Source organism: Leptonychotes weddellii, chromosome 16, assembly GCF_054177405.1.
Source record: "Leptonychotes weddellii isolate Sample4059 chromosome 16, ASM5417740v2, whole genome shotgun sequence".
Taxonomy (NCBI): domain Eukaryota; kingdom Metazoa; phylum Chordata; class Mammalia; order Carnivora; family Phocidae; genus Leptonychotes; species Leptonychotes weddellii.
Genome location: NC_138384.1, coordinates 10808251 through 10830339, shown reverse-complemented (window position 1 = coordinate 10830339; position 22089 = coordinate 10808251). Strand labels below are relative to the sequence as shown.

Sequence of the window (22089 nt, the reverse complement as noted above, 5' to 3'; positions counted from 1 at the left end):
AAATTAATCAATGTTTACTGGCCTGAGGATAGACACAGAGATCAAGGATAGAGTTGAGAGTCAAAAAATAAACCGAATTAAAGTCAACTGACTTTAACAAAAGTATCAAATTCAATGGGGAAATAATATTTTTTTTTCAAAAATGGTACTGGGACAACAGGATATCCACATGCAAAAGAAGAAGATGGACCTTCTACATCACACTATATACAAAAATTAACTCAAAATGATCAAAGACCTAAATGTAAGCATTTAAACTATAAAATTCTTGGAAGAAAACACAGAGGTGACTATGATCGTAGGTTGGGCAATAATCTCTTAGATATGCCACCAAAATCACAAGTGACCAAAAAAAAAAAAAAAGATTCATTGGATTTCATCAAAATAAAAAAAATCTATGCTGCGAAGGACACGATCAAGTGAAAAGATAACCCACATGAGAAGTATTTACAAATCATCTACCTGATAAGAACTTGTATTTAGAATATATAAAGAACTCTTATGACTCAGTAATAAAAAGACAAATATCCCAATTAAAAATGAGGGAAGGATGTGAAAATAGATACTTCTCCAAAGACGACATATAAGTGGCTAATAAGCACAAGAAAAGATCATCCGCATCATAAACCACCTGGGATATGCAAATCAAAACCACAGTGAGACAGCACTTCACACCCCTAGGATGGCTATGATCAAAAAGAGGGAAAATGAGGGGCGCCTGGGTGGCTCAGTTGGTTAAGCGACTGCCTTCGGCTCAGGTCATGATCCTGGAGTCCCGGGATCGAGTCCCGCATCGGGCTCCCTGCTCGGCAGGGAGTCTGCTTCTCCCTCTGACCCTCCCCCCTCTCATGTACTCGCTCTCTCTCATTCTCTCTCTCTCAAATAAATAAATAAAATCTTTAAAAGAAAAAAAAAAAAAGAGGGAAAATGACAAGTGTTGATGGGAATGTGGAGAAACCGGGACCCTAAAACGTTGCTTGTAGGAATGTAAAACGGTACAGCCACCGCCTGCCACAGTCTGGCATTTCCTCAGTTGAACAGTTACCTTATGATCATGCAATCCTACTCCCTTCCATCCGAGGCAAATGAAAAAGGTATTGACAGTAAAACTTACGTAGAAATGTTCATGGCATTATCCATAAAAGCCAAAAAGTGGAAACAATGTGAATGCCCATCAACTGAAAAACGGATAGCCATACAATGGACTATTATTCGAGAATAAAAAGAAATAAAGTACAGGGGTATCCGGGTGGTGCAGCAGGTTAAGCATCTGACTTGTGGTTTCAGCTCAGGTCATGATCTCAGGGTCGTGAGACTGAGCCCCGCATCAGGCTCTGTGCTCAGTGGGGAGTCCGTTTGAGATTCTCTCTCCCTCTCCCTCTGCCCCTCCCCTCCATGCACATGCTCTCTCCTTTTCTAAAATAAATAAATCTTAAAAAAAAAAGTACTGAAATATACGACATGGATGAACCTTGTAAACGTTATGCTAATTGAAAGAAGTGACACACAAAGTCACATATTGTCTAGTCCATTTACATGAAATGTCCAGAATAGAGAGAAGTCCATATAGAGAGAAAGACCAGTGGCTGCCTAAGCTAGGAGTGGGAGGAGTGGGAAGAAATGGAAGAGAGACAGCTAAATGGGGGAGTGATAGCTAATTGGTGCAGGATTTCTTTTTAGCGTGATGAAAATGGTCTGAAATTAACTATGGTGATGTTTGCAAAACTCTGAATATATAAAAACCAATGAATTGTACATTTTATTTTTATTTATTATTAACATATAATGTATTTATTTCAGGGGTACAGGTCTGTGATTCATCAGTCTCACAATTCACAGCACTCACCATAGCACATATTCTCTTCAATGTCCATCACCCAGCCACCCCATCCCTCCCACCCCGCTCCACTCCAGCAACCCTCAGTTTGTTTCCTGAGATTAAGAGTCTCCTATTGTTTGTCTCTCTCTCTGGTTTTGTCTTGTTTCATTTTTCCCTCCCTTCCCCTATGATCCTCTGTCTGAACTGTACATTTTAAATGGGTGAATTGGAGGATATGTAAATTACACCTCAACAAAGCTTACAAAAAAGTTTATAACAAAGTTATAAAAAAATAAACCCATGTAATTCATCATATTAACAGGCTAAAGGGGGGAAAAAAATCACATGACTCTATCAATCTATACAGAAAAAGCACTTGACAAAATTTAACACCCATTCACTATAAAAACTCTGAAATTAAGAATAGAGAACTTAGGGCGCCTGGGTGGCTCAATTGGTTAAGCAACTGCCTTTGGCTCAGGTCATGATCCTGGAGTCCCGGGATCGAGTCCCGCATCGGGCTCCCTGCTCAGCGGGGAGCCTGCTTCTCCCTCTGACCCTCCCCCCTCTCATGTACTCTCTCTCATTCTCGCTCTCTCAAATAAATAAATAAATCTTTAAAAAAAAAAAAAAAGAATAGAGAACTTGGGCACCTGGGTGGCTCAGTTGGCTAAGCGACTGCCTTTGGCTCAGGTCATGGTCCCGGAGTCCTGGGATCGAGTCCCACATCAGGCTCCCGGCTCGGCGGGGAGCCTGCTTCTCCCTCTGACCCTCTCCCCTCTCATGCTGTTTCTCTCTCTCTCTCTCAAATAAATAAATAAATAAATAATCTAAAAAAAAAAAAAAAGAATAGAGAACTTACTCAAATTGATTAAAAAGCACCTACAAAAATCCTAAAGCTAACCAAAAGACTGAATGCTTCTCCCTAAGTTGGGACCAGGGCAAGGATGTCCACTCTCACTGTTTTTATTCAACACAGTGCCAGAAGTTTGAGCCAGTGCAATAAGGGACAAAAATGAAAAAGCAATAATGATTACCTATGGGGAAAATCCCAAGGAGTGTATTAAAAACTTCTAGTACTGGGGCGCCTGGGTGGCTCAGATGGTTAGGCGTCTGCCTTCGGCTCAGGTCATGATCCCAGGGTCCTGGGATCGAGTCCCGCATCCGGCTCCCTGCTAGGCGGGGAGCCTGCTTCTCTCCCTCTGCCTCTGCCTCTCTCTCTCTCTCTGACTTTCATGAATAAATAAAAAAAATTAAAAAAAAAAAACAAACTTCTAGTACTAATATTTAAGTTCAGCAAGGTTGCAGGGTATAAGATAAACATATAAAAATCAATTATATTTCTATATACTAGCAGTGAACCAGCGGCCACTGAAATTTTAAATATAGTACTATTTATAATCATTGAAAAGAAAAATATTACGTAGAAGTCTAACAAAACACGTACAGGACTTGTAGGTTGAAAACTACAAAACGCTAAAAAAAGAAATGAAAGAAGATCTAAATGAATGGAAGGACATGGACATACCATGTTTATGGGCTGGAAGACTCAACATAGTAGAGATATCAATTCCCCTAAGATTGATATATAGGTCTGTATTAGTCTGCTTGGGCTGCCATGACAGAATACCATGCACTAGGTGGCTTAAACAACAGAAATTTATTTTCTCATAGTTCTGAAGGCTAGAAGTCCAAGATCAAGGTATCTGGTGAGACCTCTCTTTCTGGCTTACAGATAGCTGTCTTCTTGCTGTGTCTTCACATAGCCTCTTCTCTATGCGTGCTTGGAGAGATCTCTGATGTCTCCTCTTTTTATTTTTTTAAGATTTTATTATTTATTTGAGAGAGAGAGCATGAGCAGGAGGGGCAGATAGAAAGGGAGAATCTCAAGCAGACTCCATGCCAAGCACAGAGTGTGACGCGGGACTTGATCTCACGATGCTGAGGATCACAACCTGAGATGAAACTAAGAGTCAGACACTTAACCAACTGTGCTACCCAGGTGGCCCTCTTCCTCTTTTTATTCAGACACTTGTCCTAATAAGCTAAGACCTTACCCTTATGACCTCATTTAACACTAAATATCTTCTTAAGGCCCTATCTCAAAATATACTCACATTGGGAGGTTAAGGCTTCAACCCATGAATTTGGGGAAGGGACAGACAATTCAGTCCATAACAAAGTTTAATGCAATTCCTACCAAATTCCCAGGATTTCTGAAGATAGAGACAAAATTATTCTAAAATATACACGAAAAGGCAGGAGTGCCTGGGTGGCTCAGTCAGCTGAGCAATCAACTCTGGGCTTTAGCTCAGGTCACGATCTTGGTGTCATGGGATCAGGCCCCAGAACAGGCTCTGTGCTCAAGGCAGAGTCTACTTGTCCCTCTCCCTCCCCCTCTCCCCAACTTTTGTGCGTGCATGCGTGCTCTCTCAAATAAGTAAAACCTTGGAAAAAAATTAAAATATATATGAAAAGGCAAAGGAAATAGAATAGTTAAATTTGAAAAGAATAAAGTGGGAGGAATCAGTCTACCAGATTTTAAGACTTATTATATAGGTTAGTAATCACGATTGTGTGGTACTGGCAGAAGGACAGATACATGTAAATGGAAAGAATAGAGTAAGTACAGAAATAGAGCCACATAAATATGCCCGACTAATTTTTTTACAAAAGTGCAAAAGCAATTCAAAGATGGTCTTTTCAACAAATGGTGCTGGAAAATGGACAGACAGCATAGGCAAAAAAAGATTAACCCTGACCTAAACCTCCTAACTTATACAAAAATTAACTCAAAAACACATCATGGGCTTAAATGTTAAACACAGGGTGGCTGGGTGGCTCAGTCGTTAAGTGTCTGCCTTTGGCTCGGGTCATGATCCTGGGGTCCTGGGATCGAGTCCCACATCGGGCTCCCTGCTCAGTGGGGAACCTGCTTCTCCTTCTGCCTCTGCTTGCCACTCCCCCTGCTTGTGCTCTCTCTCTCTGTCAAATAAATAAATAAAATCTTTAAAAAATAAATAAATAAAATAAGCATTAAACATAAAATTGTAAAACTTTTACAAAAAAGCAAAGGAGAAAATCTGGGATCTAGGACTAGGCAAAGAATTCTTAGACTTGACACCAAAAGTGTAATCCATAACAGAAAAACTGATAAACTGGACTTCATCAAAATTAAAAACATTTGCTCTGTAAAAGATCCTCTTAAAAGGATGAGAAGACAAGCTACACACTGGAAGAAAGTATTTGCAAACAACATACCTGATAAAAGACTGATATCTAGAATACATAAAGAACTCTTAAAACTCAAGAGTAAAAACCTAAACAATCCAATTAGAAAGTGGGCAAAAGATATGAACAGACATTTCACCAAAGATATACAGGTGTCAAAGGAGTACTTGAAAAGACGTTTAACACCGTTAGCCATTAGGGAAATGTAAACTAAAATCACAATGAAACATTACTACATACCTATCAAAGTGGCTAAAATGAAAAATGGTGACAACACTACATGTTGATGACTATGTGGAGAAACTGGACCTCTTATACACTGCTGGTGGAAATGTAAAATGGTACATCCTTTCTGGAAAAGTTTGACAGTTTCTTATAAAAACTAAAATGTAGGGTACCTGGCTGGCTCAGTTGGTAAAGCATGCAACTCTTGATCCTGGGGTTTGAGTTCGAGCCCCACATGTGGTATAGAGTTTACATAAAATTAAAAAAAAAAAAAAGGCAACAAAAAACTAAACATGCAACCACCACATGACCCAGCAACTGCACCCCTCTCAGAGCATTTATCTCTGAGAAATGAAATTTTAATAAGGGCTACCACAAATGTCCACACCCTTTCCCCCCTGCCGCCAAAATCTGTGAATTCGTTACCATACACAGCAGAAGGGATGTGATTAAGAGTATGGACCTTGGGATGGGGGAGATTTATCCTAGGTTATCTGTGTGGGCCCAATCTAATCATAGGAGTCCTTAAAAGCAGAGGACCTTTCCCAGCTGGGTCAGAGAGATGAGACAGATGGAAGGAGGAGGAGTCAAGATTCACAGCTCGAGAGGGAAATCAACCAAGTTGTTGCTGGCTTTGAAAACAGAAGAAGGGGGCCATGAACCAAGAATAGGGATGGTCTCCAGAAGGTAGGAATGGTCCACAGCTGACAAGACCCCAAGAAAATGAGAACCTAAGTCCCACATTCACAAGAAACACAAACCTGCTTTGATTTTCATACAGTGAGACCCATCTTAGACTTCTGTCTTTTACAGAATTAAAGAGGGTTGCCTGGGTGGCTCAGTCAGTAAGCGTCTGCCTTTGGCTCAGGTCATGATCCCAGGGTCCTGGGATCGAGCCCCACATCGGGCTCCCTGCTCAGTAGGAAGCTTGCTTCTCCCTCTCCCACTCCCCCTGCTTGTGTTCCCTCTCTTGCTGCTCTCTCTCTCTCTCAAATAAATAAATAAAATCTTAAAAATAAATAAATAAATAAAAATTAAAAAATTAAAAGAGTAAATTTCTGCTGTGTAAGCACCTAAATTTGTGGTAATCTGTCATAGTAGCAATGGAAAATTTATGTTAACAAAAAAAACCTGTTCATGAGTATTTATAGCACTTTATCTGTAATAGCCCCAAACTGGAAACAACCCAGACGTCCTTCAGTGGAAGAACATGAAACAATCATCCACAGCACAGAATCCTAGTCAACAATAAAAACAAATGAACTATTGATATACACACAACCTGAATGAATCTGCAGAGTGAAAAAGGCCAATTTCAAAAGGTTTTACACTGTATGCTTTCATTCTTGAAATAACAAAATTACAGAAATGGAGAACAAATTAGCAGTTGCCAGAGAGGGCAGCAGGAAAGTGGGTGTGGTTATAAAAGCAACATGAGGGATCTTAGTGGACTGGAAATTTTTTTTCAAAGATTTATTTATTTCAGGGGCGCCTGGGTGGCTCAGTCGGTTAAGTGGCTGCCTTCGGCTCAGGTCATGGTCCCAGGGTCCTGGGATAGAGCCCCACGTTGGGCTCCCTGCTGGGCGGGGAGTCTACTTCTCCCTCTGCCCCTCACCCCAACTTGTGCTCTCTCTTTAATAAATAAAATCTTAAAAAAAAAAAAAAAGAAAACAAACCAAATGGAATTTCAAAAAATAAAGTGCTCAGCCACTGAAATTAAACCCAATGAAATTAAAAGAGATTAGACACAACTGAAGAAAAAGTAAAGTGCTGGAAAACAGGAAGTAACTGGAAGGCCACTCAGACAAATAATGAGATTAAAAATACCAAAGAGAAGTGAAATAACATGGAGGACAGACTGCGAAGATCTGACATATACCTACCACGAGTTGTAGAAGGAGACAGTAGAATGCAAAAGGCAATATTCAAAGAGAAAATGCTTGAGAATTTTTCAGAACTTTCAAAAGCCATGAATCCACATTGTATTAAAACTGCAGAAATCCAAAGTCAAAGAGAAGAGCTTAAAAGAGCCTTTACTCTTTGTAGGGGACAAAAAGAAAGAATAAAATAACTATACTTCATGGTCAAACATTTAAGGGGCCATTAGTGGAACAGGAGTACAAGGAGGGCATGTATCAGGGAAGAGTGTGGGAGGGCAGAGATGGGGCTTGAAAAACAGGCAGGATTCCAATCAATGGGGAGAGATGCGGAGAGATGAGGGTACACAGTGAAGAGGAGAGAACAGCTGAACAAAGCTGAGGGAGGGGAAGATGGGTAAAGGGAAGGACTTCTTTCTGGCTGCCAAACACAGTAGTTCAGAACAAGGTATGGTTGGCTACAGCTACAGGACAGTGTTCACTAACATCAGGCTAAGAATGTGAACTTAACTGTAGATGAGTATCAAATTTTTGAGCAAGTGTCATAATGTAAACTGAATCTCTGCCAAATTATCCCAGCAGTGGCATGCAGGGTGGATGTTGGAAGAGGGACTGCAGGCTTTAAGTAAACTTAGGAAACGATTACAATAGTTCAAACCTTGAGAAAATATTCCAATCACACAGAGACAGACGCTTAAGACCCAGAAAAAAGGCAAATGGGAATGGAGATGAAATAGAGAGAAAGAGGGGAGAGGAGGGAGCGAAAGAATAGGAGTATTCACAGACATTGTGAATGTAGAATTAAAAGCACTGAATGGATTGGGCAGTCGGGGAGGCAAGGAAAATAAAGAGAAATAACTGCACACACTGGGGGAACGATGGTGGCACATTTTTTCGTCCAGAGAGAGGCAGGCAGTTTGGCCCAGCAGAGGACCACGCTGGACTGGAAAGAAGCCTTCAGTTCTAGTCCAGGCCCTCTCCCTTGGACAAGCTACTTAACTTCACAGGCTCCATTTCTTCAGCTCTGTAAAATGGGAGAGAAAATGAGTCGAACGCTGAACCAGTGTAGTGTCAAGGAAATTCAGAATAAATTTCTAGCAAGCAGTAAGACATATGGGTTTGGAGTTCAGGAGAAAGGCAGTACTGGAAGGGCAGAGCAGAGAATCACCAACATTAAAGAGACGGGTAAAACTTTAGAGTAGATGAATGGTATTAAACGCACAAAGAGAAGAGGTCTGTGGGGCGCCTCGGTGGCTCAGTCGTTAAGCGTCTGCCTTCGGCTCAGGTCATGATCCCGGGGTCGTGGGATCGAGCCCCGCATCGGGCTCCCTGCTCCGCGGGAAGCCTTCTCCCTTTCCCACTCCCCCTGCTTGTGTTCCTACTCTCACTACCTCTCTATCAGATAAATAAATAAAATCTTAAAAAACAACAACAACAACAACCAGAGAAGAGGTCTGTGAATCTTCAAAAAACCTCTATAAATACGGTAAAGGTGGCAGTAGAAAGCTCAGAGGCGTACTAGTCTTATCAGGAAGGGATGGCCTGAGACAGTGTAGCACAAGGAGAAAGGAGTTGTGTTTCATTTTCCATTGCTAACCAATTTCGTCAGCAACTGATAAAATACAAGGAAAATAAACGTCTTTATCACAGACTCTCCCTACCATGCCTAAAAAACATCAATGCTTTGCTTTCATTATGGTGTTAACCAAAGTCCTACTTCAAAGGAGTTTTTTTAAAAAATATAACTTCAATTTCATAAAGACAGATACTTTAAAATCTAAGCCTTCCTGAAGCTGGAATTCCACCTGGCTAGTTTTTATACAATACAGTCAAACACACAGCTGACTAAGTTAGCCCAATAGGAAAGCTGGCTTCACCACATCAAGACTGGGAAATTGAGGTCCAGACTGGTCCAACAAAAGCTAAATTGGAATGACTTTCTGAAATGGTATAAAAAACTTGGAATTACTTCACCCACAACACAACACAGAAACATGGCTGGAAAGCAGACATGATGCTTGTGGTTACCGTTCTAAAGGAAACTTCTCCCAAAATCTTTTTTTAAAGCTCGCTACCATTAGACAAGAGACCAAGATCAAGAGTGTTTTGCACATGGTTATCCTTGGATCTGATTCTCACTTCTGGTCCAAACAAGTCACGCTCCATCTGACTGTAGAGAAAACTCTCCTCCTTTGGTTTCTCCCTCCTACAGCTCACCATCTATCTCACAAACAATTGGGCTAAAAGATCCCAGTTTAAAGCAGAAGCCAAGGCGACACATGGGTTTTTCCTGTTCATTCTCAAATTAGTAGCTACTGAAACTGTACCACATTTCAAATTCAAGAGGCTAATAATCAAAAGGCTGTGACTTGTTTATGGTCTTATGCACCCAGAATTATTAGATCTAAAGATTAATGCTTGCTCAGAATCTTCCATTTTCTCAATGATACAGAAATACTAGCCTAGTTTAGAAGTTTTAAGTGATTTCAGCTTAAATTTATCATAGGTTCCCTTGGGTAACAGTTTTGGCAAGAATCCAGGCCTAAGCAACTGAATATAGTTAAGTGCTGGACTTAAGATCAGACTGATTTTCAACCCCTGACCAAAATAATCAGAACACAGCTGCTCAGCCTCTCCCATAAGAAAAATTCCCTGATCCAAATTAAAATATTTACCTAATATGAATCTTTCTGTGTAATCATAACCTTCCATGAAATGGCAGCAAGATGCCAATATCAAAACCTGATCAGAAAATATGAATCACTGATTGCTATGCTTAGGATAAGTAACATTCTTCACTGACTTCAAAACATGTGGGAATAGTAACTTCCAACTTTAAGGACCTAAGAAAGATATAGCACAGAGCACTTTAATGGACCCTATAATATGTAGTTCCTAAATGGGCTCACAATTTCTCTCAGTGTTTATAAAACTCAGATTTTTACCTGAATTTTTAGATGACTGAGAACTGACTAACTCTGATGATTGGATACAGTATGGAGACTACCTCTAGGTGATACTCAAATCTTAACGGACATCTGGCAAATACACAGAAGTATAGCATTAGTTTATCTTGAAAAAAGTCTGTTTTTGGCAAAGGTTTTCAGAGAAGAAACACAAATGAAACCAGTAGGTTATGAAAATCCAGCTAATGTCATGACTATGGAGAAAACCCTGACAGAAAGGAGTAATGCTGTGCGGAAAGGGCCCTCTCACATAACACCAGAGACACTTCATTCAGATTGGTATTGCCTATTTGGCAGCATCTGTTAGGATTTAAGGTGCATATATCTGATGACCCAGCAATCCCATTTCTAAGAATCTGTCCCCCAGAAATAACAGCATGAGAACATAAAAATGCATGTGCAAGGATCATCACAGAATTATTCATAACTGTAAAATTTGGAAAACTAAATGCTCATCAGTAAAGAAATGGTTACTCAAACTACAGAATATTTATATAATGGAGTACAACAAAGACATAAAAAATATATAGATGTTTACACTGAACCTGAAAAGATGCCCAACATAGACTGTTAAGGAAAAACAGAAGTTGCAGGCTAACACAGAGTCCACTTTTGTTTTAATGGGTTTGAACTGCACAGATTCACTTATATGTGTTTTTGTTGTTGTTTTGTTTTGTTTTTAAGTAGGCTCCACATGCAGAGTGGAGCCCAATGCGGGCTTGAACTCACAACCCTGAGATCAAGACATGAGCTGCAATCGAGTCAGATGCTTAACCGACTGAGCCACCCAGGCACCCCATACCAGATTTTTTTTACGGTACTATAAATGCATTTTCTTTCCCTTATGATTTTCTTGTCTCTAGCTTATTTTATTATAAGATTGTAGTATCTAATACATGTAACATTTAAAATATGTGTTAAACAACTGTTTATGTTATCAGTAAGGCTTCTGGTCAACAATAGGCTATTAGTGGTTAAGTTTCTGGGGAGTCAAACGTTATACACAGATTTTTGACTGCTTAGGGAGGGAGGTTCAGCAACCATAAATACCATGTTGTTTAAAGGTCAATTGTATTAGCCTCTGGGGTTGGGAATGAAGGATAGGCAGGTGGCAAGGAAATTTCACTGCTCTCTTCTGAAAAAATTTAAGTGGTGGAACTATGGGTCATTTTTACTTTCTTATTTGTAATAAAAAAGCGAACAACAATAAAAGCTTCTGCATCTCCAAGAAAAAATGAGAGAAGAAAAACCATCTTTCACTTTCTAAGCACAATGGTAGAGTTGAAAACAAAACAAATTTTAATTAAAGAAAAATGTAGAAACAAACAGTATAGCACATAGAAATCTCATGCCAAGAGACTAATCTAATTAGGCAAAGAAAAATGTACAGCACTCATATACCAAATCTAGGATAGCTCCAAGCTCCTTGTACCCTGCCAAAGAAGTATCTTTTGCCGGGGGTGGGGGTGGGGGGGGTGTTCTGCCCTCTAGTGTACACTAAAATAAGCTAAAGCACATGAAACAATTAACTCAACAAATCAGCATTTTATTAGTTAACCAAAATAGTTTCACTTCATTTCTAGAGCATCACAATTCTCTCCTTAAAGGAAGGTTTCCACAACCTTGTTTCCAAGTCAATTTCCAAAGATCATACTAAGTAAACTCTGTGAACACCATAACTTCAGCTATCCTTTCAATTCTTCCCTACACTCCCAGCAAAGCACCCTAAGCACTTTCCTGACTCGAATTTCACACCAAGAGAAATCTGGCACAACCAAGGGTATAGTACTACAGCAAAATAAAGTCTTAAAAGTTTATAACACATATAGCCACCCAGCTCTTAAACTCAGATTTTTGAAACTTGCAACTATAACTCAATGATAAGAGCAAAAGGAAGAAGGCTGCTCTGGGTAATAAAGTTCAAATCCTGTAAGTGTTTTCTAAGAACACTAGAATTTGTTCCACTCTGGGCAACCTTGAAAACCACTAGGAATACTTCCTAGGTTCATAGTATTTGCTGTAGGTATTCAATCCAACCTGAATCCTGGTGACGACAAATGAAAAATGTTCTTGCTTTTAAAGCTTTTCTATGTTTGAGATCTCATTTAGGCGCTCACATTGGCCAGCACTTTACTATTTGACAATGGCTCACATTGGCCAGCACTTTACTATTTGGTCAAATTTTCTACCTCCCTCCCCCAACAACAACAAAAAAGAATATTACTAGTCTCTCCATTTGTAATTATTCTGGTTCCTAGCTTAGCCTGGAACAATCTCTTCAAATCAAGAATGTGGATGAGATAAACTTTAATAAATTCAAAATATTCCAACTATTCATGGGAAAATCTTTAGAGAATTAATTTAATTTCAATTTCAAACTCATTTACTCTGTACCTGCAAAACCTACAGGCATATATTTAAAAAGCAAGTTAAGAATAAGTTAAAATTGGGGCGCCTGGGTGGCTCAGTTGGTTGAGTGTCTGCCTTCGGCTCAGGTCATGATCCCAGGGTCCTGGGATGGAGCCCCACGTCAGGCTCCTTGCTCGGCGGGGAGTCAGTTTCTCCCTCTCCCACTCCCCCTGCTTGTGTTCTCTCTCTGTCAAATAAATAAATAAAATCTTAAAAAAAAAGAAAGAAAGAAAGAATAAGTTAAAACTGAATGAAGCTGAATATTTAGCATCCATTGAAGACCATGAAGGTGAAAGTCCAATACAGAGTTTTTTTCGCGGGGGGGGGGAGTACAGAGTTCTCTTGCCCCAGTATAAAACACATCATACTGGAGTGACAAGTAAGATAATAGCAGGACCACCAACACTACCAGAATCAAACATTTTCACTGTCATAGTAGGTCCTTGAAAAATCACCTTGGGGCACCTGGGTGGTGCAGTCGGTTAAGCGTCAGACTCTTGGTTTTGGCTCAGGTCGTGATCTCAGGGTTGTGAGATTGAGCCCTCTGTCAGGCTCTGCACTCAGCGGGGAGTCTGCGTGAGATTCTCTCTCTCTCTCTCCCTCTGTCCTTCCCATTCAAGCTTGCTCGCCCTCTCCCTCTCAATAAATAAATCTTTAAAAAAAAAGTAGTATCTTCTTAAAACTATTTCTAGCTAGTCCTACCCTGGAACAAATGACTGCCAGAAGAAACGCAGTGAACCCAACTGGGCAAGGACTATCTCCTGCCTGGCTCTCTGGCAACACCCTCACTTTGCTACCTACAGTGTAGAACTCAGGCCTCAGGAGGAGCCAATACACACAGAAGCAGCAATACACATTTACTGCTATTCTCCCCAGCTGACTGATCACATCTGTCCCACAGCTTTGCTGTTGACTGCTGACAGATTATCAATGTACAAACACACCTGGAACTCATTTTTTAAAATGTGCTACCCCTTCAATTTTATGAGAGTAACGGGACTGAAATCCAATACAGGAGACCTGGATTATCTATGGTTAATGGGGAAAAGGCCTACAAAGGAAAACGGAGGAAACTGTCATCTCATTTCCCTAAAAAAAAAAAAACAAAATTCAAAATAGCTTTCAAAGAGTTCATCATCAGTTATAAAGCTGAAGAGATACTTCTTACCCAAAGAGGCCAATTAGGTGGGTAAGAAAGAATGGTTGTATGACACAGTGGCTGAGAGTTCAGCCTCTGGTCTCAAATGGATCTGGACTGGAATCCTGCCTCCACCATCAACTACAGAAACTCCACAGGTTAATGGCACCTCCCTGAGCCTCAGTTTCCTGGTCTGTGAAATGGGTACAAAGTTAGCACCTACCTCTTAAAGTATTCATGTAGATTCAATAAAATAATACATGTGAAACACTTAGCACTGTGCCTTAAATTTGGAAATCTGTCAATAGCTATCCTTTTAAAAAAGGTAAAGAACATTTAACATGCAGTATGAGAAGATAATATGTTTGATATTTAATCTAAAGGACAAACTGGTGCCAAAATGAAACTGACCTGGTCATTGAAAGGGAACATGTCATCCCAGTGTTAAAAACACCCGACTACAGAAACCCAGCAGGTAACAGAAAGAGGGAAGCAGCTGAGTTGGAGCCAGGAAAGGGCAAACCCCATCCACTTTGCTCCAGCTCACTGGGGCGGTAAGGAAAGGTGGAGGGCAATGGCACAACTTCTTGTTTCTAAAGAAAAACCAGTAATCCAGATTTTTATGTCCGCCCTCCTGATTTTTAAATACTGGCCAAATAATAACATCCAAGGACAGGCTTGGTCCATGAACTGTCAATTTGTGAATGCCTGCCATGGAGTGGAGTCTCAAACCAGAAACTGAAGAAAAACCCAGTGGTTGTATACCCGAGGGACTCCAGCTCCCTAAAACAGTGTGTCTCTAAAGGGATTTTGGAAAAGAAAATTCTTCTCTGTACAAACTGTCCTAAGCAATGCAGATATTTAGTATTCCTGAACTCCACCCACTAAGTACCAGTGGTCTCCTCAAGTCTTGTGACAACCAAAATATCTCACCACACACTTCTGAACACCTCCTAACTGAGAGCACCACAACCACTAAGAATAACAAAGTTAAATCCAAAAGTTAGTGGGAAGGTCAAGAACATCTACTTACAAACAGCAATAAAATAAGAACAGGGCCAGCCCTGAGTCAACTAAACTGAAATCCCAAATTTAAAAGCTTAAAGCTGGTTGTGGGAACAAATCAAAAGACTTAAATCCCTCTACCTACTTCTAGAATTAATTAAGATGGAAGGAAACTGCCTTATTTTTTTTCTAGCCATTGCTTTAAGTGTCACTGAACATCACAGATTTCCACCCATCTTTTTTCCTACAGCCGGAGCTTACATACAGAACTGTACATGCTTCAGAGAAATCACAGTGCATGAAATCTAGGCACTCAAGGCACCCACCCTTTGTAACGTTCCTGGATTTTTCTCTTATGGCTCATTCTCCTATTCAAGAGCATGTCCAAGTTACCATATGACCGAGCAATTCCACACCTAGGTACACACCCAATGAAATGAAAACACATGTCCACACGAAAACCTGCACATGAATGTTCACAGACACATTATTTGTAATAGCCAGGAAGTGGAAACAATTGTATGTCTATCAACCAATGAATGGATAAACAAAATGTGGTATATTCATACAATGGAGTACTATTTGGCCATAAAAAGGAATGCAGTACAGAAACACGCACCAATCTTAAAAACATTATGCTAAGTCAAAGAAGTCAGACAGAAAAGGACAAATATTGTATGATGCCAATTATATAAAATGTCCAAAAAGGCAAACCTAGGCACAGAAGTTTGATTAGTGGTTGCCTGAGAGTGTGGGAGATAGGTAGGGATAAAGAGGGACTACATTTCTTTTTTGGGGTGATGGAAAGTATTGTGGTTCATAGCTTTATGAACACACAACTCTGCAAATATGCTAAAAACCAATGAACTGTGTAATTTAAATTGGTGAATAAATAGAAACAGCTTAATAAAGCTGCTTCTAAAAAAAAAGAAAAAAAAAGCACATCCAATTTTAAATCATTAAATTTGGGACACCTAAGTAGCTCAGTCGGTTAAGCGTCTGCCTTCAGCTCAGGTCATGATCCCAGGGCCCTGGGATGGAGCCCCGCATCAGGTTCCTTGCTCAGCAGGGAGCCTGCTTCTCTCTCTGCTTGCTGCTCACCCTGCTTGTGCTCTCTCTCTCTGACAAAGAAATAAAATCTTTAAAAAACAAAATCATTAAATTGACTAACACCCTTTGTTCTCTTAAAGACTGTATCATATCACAGGTCATAACTGCCAGAATATCAACTTTCTTCCAATCATCTTAGTTATTATAATAATTATCAATAAGCCCTTAATCATGATATTTACTCTTTTGAAACAAACTGATCTTCCTCTTCTTGGAGTGGCCACTCTCTAGGCATTAAAAGTAACCTAACTGTGTACATCTCTTCACCAGGGACAGGGGCACACGTCAACTGACCAGGCATTTCACAAGGGCATCAAACCAGGAGATAGTCAGATTTCTGGGGTAGCTTGTGTTTTTTGTTGATATGAATACATTTACTGTGAATAACTTGGAGGTCCTTTTTTCTCTGTTAGTAAAGATACTTGAAAATAATTAGATCTAGCTTCCATTTTATTTTTTTTAAGGATTGATTAGGATAGGGATATAAGGAACATAATAATGTGTCATATTTATGAATAGAATATCAGATTTTCTAATGAGTTATTTTTAAGTTCATCTATAGATTTCTTGTTGGAAACAATGCATTCTCCTATGGCAAAAATGTTTGGGTTTTGTTTTGTTTTAAGATTTTATCTATTTGAGAGTGAGAGAGAGCATAAGCAGGGGGAGGGGCAGAGGGAGAGAGAAGCAGACACCCCATTGAGCAGGGAACCCGACACGGGACTCCATCCCAGGACCCCTAGGATCATGACCTGAGCTGCAGGCAGATGCTTAACCGACTGAGCCACACAGGCACCCCTAGATCTAGCTTTTTAAATGTTCTTCTCAGCAAGAAAGCAACTCCTTTAAAAGTAAAAGGGCTTACAAACTGTGGAAGGAGCCGAGATGCCCTTCAACAGATGAATGGATAAAGAAGATGTGGTTCATATATACAATGGAATATTACTCAGCCATCAAAAAGGATGAATACCCACTATTTGCATCAACATGTATGGAACTGGAGGGGATTATGCTAACTGAAATAAGTCAAGCAGAGAAAGGCAATTATCATGGTTTCACTCATATGTGGAACATAAGGAGGACATTAGGGGAAGGAAGGGAAAACTGAAGGGGGGAATCAGAGGGGGAGACGAACCATGAGAGACTATGGACTCTGGGAAACAATCTGAGGGTTTCAGAGGGGAAGGGGGTAGGTGTATAGGGTAGCAGGTAATGGGTATTAAAGAGGGCACATGTTGTAATGAGCACTGGGTGTTATACGCAAATAATGAATCATGAACACTACATCAAAAACTAATGATGTACTATATGGTGACTAACATAACAAAAAAAAAGCAAAAGGGCTTAAAAAAAGATCAACATAGATCAGAGCTCTGACTGATCATTATAACAAGAGATTCTGATCAAATTTTAGAAATGTTTCCACCTAATATTGTGGCTATGCCTAATTCTTGTTGCTTTAAGTGAAATGCTCAATGCTATCAGAAGACTGTATATTGAAAAATGTAAAATCTTAAAAGCCAGTAAGGTCTTGTTAAGTCCTGTCCAAGGAGGCTGGAAAGGACAAGGTTACCTGCTCAGGCACGAAGAATGTTGCACAGATGAAAGGCTCCTGGGGGCCAAATGGTCAAACACACTGACCACAGACAAACCATAGGAACAGTCAGGGGCTACTGTCTTCACAGGTCTTTAATCTGGATCTTCTACCTTCAGCAGGACACTACGTGGAATTCTGACTTTTCTATATAAGAAGCAAACGTTGCTAACCTGACACCACCCACGATGTTGTGTTGAGACTCAACAATAAGGTCTTTGTTTTTTGCTCTCTCTTCTCTCAACAGACCAAGAAGACAAGACAAAACCACATGGGAAAATGATGTTTTTCACTCTTATGTTTTATTGCTTCAGGTTATTCCTAATCTACAAGGAGGCAACTAAATAGTAAGCCCTTAGTTTAACAAGTTGATGCCTGCGGCTATGATTATAAACTTTAACAAGTCTAATAAGTAGCCTACTGCTGCAAAAGGTGAGTAATAAATGTGGGGATGAAGGCTGACCTAGCCAAATACCCACGAAAGCTGGACTCAAATGGCCATCGGTGCTGGAGTGAGGACTGGGGCAGGGGACTGGCAGGGCTGCGGGAGGGGTGGAGGGAAAGAAATGGATCCAAGGGATCAATGGATTAGAGCCACAGAACGGCAGGAATTTAGACACACCAAGCTGTGCTTTCTACAGCCAAATGTAGAGAACGCTTCTTATCGTCTGTGATTCCTGCCTCTAATTAAAATTGGGTGTTTGGTTTACTTCATTCCCAAAGCATAAACTTTGGCTTTTTATAGCCCGAGCAGTGTGCTATTTTAAAAATGTAGAGGAAATGCATTTTCAGTTACAAACATTTGCTCCTGTGAATCTGTTCTTATTTGCTAGCAAAGGATGTGGGACAGGATGTTTTGCCCTCCTGCTCTGGTTTTCCTGTATTGCTTAAATCTGTTTAGAGAGAAGAAAAATAAACAAATAAAGTGTTTCTGCTGGACAATTTCTATAAACTGAAGCAACTCCAAAAATGAAAATGAAAAACATCTGTGGAAAAGTATTACAATAATTTTATTTTAATAAATTGGATTATTCCTACAGATTCTTCCCCTGAAAAGACTTCCCATGCCAGGCACATGCAGCCTGCAGCAGATACTAATATTTGCAATGATAAAACTTGCCCACTTGGACCCCAGATCAGATGCATTCCTCTTGACCCTGTTTTTTCCCACGCAAAATTACAACTGGAGAAGCTTTCTGAGATGCATTTCAGAAAAACGATCATGCCAACCTTGAGGGTCACCTTCTGGATTTATTCAGAAATTTTCATGTATAACTCTGAGCTTTTTTTGATGCAGGCAGACATATCCTTGTAATCTTTTACATTCCACTACTGCATTTTAGAAGAAATTGGGTGCCTGGGTGGCTCAGTCGGTTAAGCGTCCGACTCTTGGTTTCAGCTCACTCAGATCATGATCTGAGGGTCATGAGATTGAGCTCCATGTTGGGCTCCGTGCTAGGGTAGAGCCTGCTTAAGATTCTCTCTCTCCCTCTCCCTTTGCCCCCCTCCCACGCACTCTAAATAAATAAATACAATCTTTAGAAGAAACTGATTTTAATCATGAAATGGATTTTAATCAAGAAATTAATTTTAATCAAATTTCACTTGACCCTTTTATAATAAGGGAGTCAGTGGTCCATTTATCTATTGAAAGGTATTTTACCAGTTGGCCCCTCCAGATTCCTCTGTCCTGCTCTCTGTCCCAGATGTGGTCCTGTATGAACACCCCGAGAAAGACACTCTTCTTCACCAAATTTTAGTCAGGCTGCTTTGAGCCTCTTCTCAACTAGGCCTCAATCTTGGCCTCCATCCTTGCTGGGCGTGTGTTTTAGTAATTTAGCCCAATTTTAGCAAGAATCCTTCTAGGCCAGTTTTTTTTTTTTTTTAATTTTATTTATTTATTTGAGAGAGAGAGAATGAGAGAGCAACCACATGAGAGGGGGGAGGGTCAGAGGGAGAAGCAGACTCCCTGCTGAGCAGGGAGCCCGATGTGGGACTTGATCCCGGGACTCCAGGATCATGACCTGAGCCAAAGGCAGTCGCTTAACCAACTGAGCCACCCAGGCGCCCTGCTAGGCCAGTTTTAAGACAATCCTCCACTCTTGATATCTGATCACCCTGATATCTGACTAAGTTCCTCATTCCCCACCCTTGATGTGTAAGTACTCAGCCTGCCTTCAGTGAGAATCCTGTTAAGTCTGTTTAGCAAGAATCTCCCTACCCCGGTGTCTCTTAGTAATGTTCCATCCTCAGACACCCTCCCAGCTGCCCTCGTTCTGCTCCTTGGCCATAAATCCCCAGCTGTCTTTGCTGTACTGTACTGAGAGTTGAGCCTGATCTCTCTTCCTTATTGTGATAGTCTTGCCACCTACTGCAATAATCCCAAATAAGTCTTCCTTACCATTTTAATAAGTGTCAGAATGGAGTGTCCTGGCAAGAGATGGGAGAGGAGGAGGAATGGGAGATCTGGGTATTAATGTCCCTGGATTCCCCCTGGAGAGTCCATTGCTCAAGGGAAGGTCTCAGCTCCTGTCAGGAGGCCCCCCCGCCGTGTTCAATGCCAAAGCTGTTCCCCCTCTTGCCCCTTCAGGTCTAGGGGAGGTAAGGCAGCCTCATATTACTAACCCCAAGCACAGCACACTATTCTATCTGTGGTTTTTCATCACTTTGTGAGTTATTAAACTCTCCTCAAAGTATCCTAATTTGAGGATGCCATCTGTTTCCTGCTGGTCCTCCCTAATACAGATACCATTTCAGCAATTTATCCTTGAGAGCTACTTGCTCTTTCTAAGAAAGGAAGGCCTGGATCCAGAATGCAGTGAGGCTTCCACGAGTGACTCAGTGACTGAAGCAAGCTGACCCTGTTAAGCTGCCACTTCTCCCTCCTCCAGTAACCTTCATCATTATAGCAACAGAGTGTTTTCTGAAACACACATGGTTTCCAAGTAGAATCTCTAAGCATCAATAGGGGATTATTTAAAGAAATATCCAAGGAGGCTGGAAGTAAAAATTGTGCTCGCTGAAATGAACTATGCTTAAGCACTAAGGTACAAGAAACTTTGCCTTTATTTCTAATACTTAATCCAGAGTTAACTTTTACAGTAAAACTTTTAATAGATGTAAGAGACACTGTTTAATAATACCACATATATGCCTGGTAACCCAAGTAAAACCTGCAGAAGACTATTTGTCAAATTCAGATTGTTGTAGATTATGAAATCAATTCAGTGGCCCATGACATTTTTTTAAACGACACATACTACACACAATCATGTAAAACAGAAAATCAGAATTCATCATATGTAGTAAAGGTAAATATTTCACCAAATTTTATTTCACTTTTTTATATTCCTATATTTATGAGCGTACTAGGGCATATTATAAAATGCATTCCTTACTGTGAGTCAATCAAGTCTGAAAGCTACTGGTCTGAAGAGAATCCCTTTCAAACAATTTAACAATTACAAGGCTAAAAACATGCTGCTTCAGCCTACAGCCTCACATTTTTTTTATCTCAACCCTCACTAAAAATAGTTTATTTTGTCACTCAGTATAAAAATTTTATGAAATAATACTTACCATATAGTAGAGTATGCTATTTTTTTTAAAAGATTTTATTTATTTATTTGTCAGAGAGAGAGAGGGCACGCACAAGCAGCCAGAGCGGGCAGAGCGGCAGGCAGAGGGAGAGGGAGAAGCAGGCTCCCCGTGGACCAGAGAGCCCAATGTGGGGCTCCATCCCAGGACCCTGGGGTCATGACCTGAGCCGAAGGCAGACGGTTAACTGAATGAGCCACCCAGGAGCCCCTAGTATGCTATTTTTTTACTCCATTTTATTTCTTTTCTTTCTTTATTTTTCAAGATTTTTATTTATTTATTTGAGAGAAAGAGAGAGAATAAGCGGTGGGGACAGGCAGAGGGAGAGAGAGAAGCAGACACCCCAATGAGCATGGAGCCCGATGCAGAGCTCGATCCCAGGACCTGGAGATCATGACCTGAGCCGAAGACAGACACTTAACTGACTGAGCCACCCAGGCACCCCCCATTTTATTTCTTTTAAATGATGACTGTAAACCACAGCTTGAAAACTACTGGCCTACAATATGAACAGGGCCAGTGTGGAGAGCCCTATCCCATGGCTGCCCTCTTTGGTGTTTACATCGTTTCCACCATGGTGGCAAGCTCTCAAATCCTTCTCCTTCTTAGGTTTCTATGTAACTGCTACATGACTTCTGCCACCTACTCACTCTACTGGGAGCGAAAGCCTTGGGGTAAGGAGCAATGAAGAGTACACGGCAGATGTGGACACGGCCTGGCCACGTCCTTGCACTCACCACCACAGCACCCGCCCTACTGCAAGCACCTGCTGCTCACAGCCTGAGGACTGAGGGCATGTGGAAGCAGTCCTGAGCCAGCGACAGATGGGAACTGGAGGAGAACTATTCCAGGGTCCTTGCCCTCGCCGCGTCCTTCACCACCTCCCTGAGATACCTAGCAGAACCGAGTGAGCACCAGCCAACACTGGCAGTAACCTGCTAGAACCCATATCCTACCCAGGCTTACTTCCCAGCCTTTTCCACCCCCCTGCTGGGGCTTCCTGGAATCACCTCCCACACTAATGACTTGTACTCAAACCTCCGTCTCAGGGTCTGCTTCTGGGTAAACACAACCTAGATGAGCACACAAGCTTACACAGCACTGTTTGGAGCCAGGGC

At 40.8% G+C, this 22089-nt stretch overlaps 1 protein-coding gene across 4 annotated transcripts in view; it reads right to left on the bottom strand.

Moving 5' to 3' along the window:
• CFDP1 (chromatin stabilizing protein CFDP1) overlaps positions 1-22089 on the bottom strand; it is a 124541-nt gene that overhangs the window by 78514 nt on the left and 23938 nt on the right. The window contains exon 6 of one of the 4 annotated variants that reach the window (XM_081807389.1): positions 3465-8176. The exons of the other annotated variants lie outside the window; for them this stretch is intronic. Coding sequence (XP_081663515.1) covers positions 8116-8176 — 61 coding nt within the window. The 3' untranslated portion in view covers positions 3465-8115. Of the gene's footprint in view, positions 1-3464; positions 8177-22089 lie in introns of those variants that run through there. 4 annotated transcript variants of the gene reach the window in all.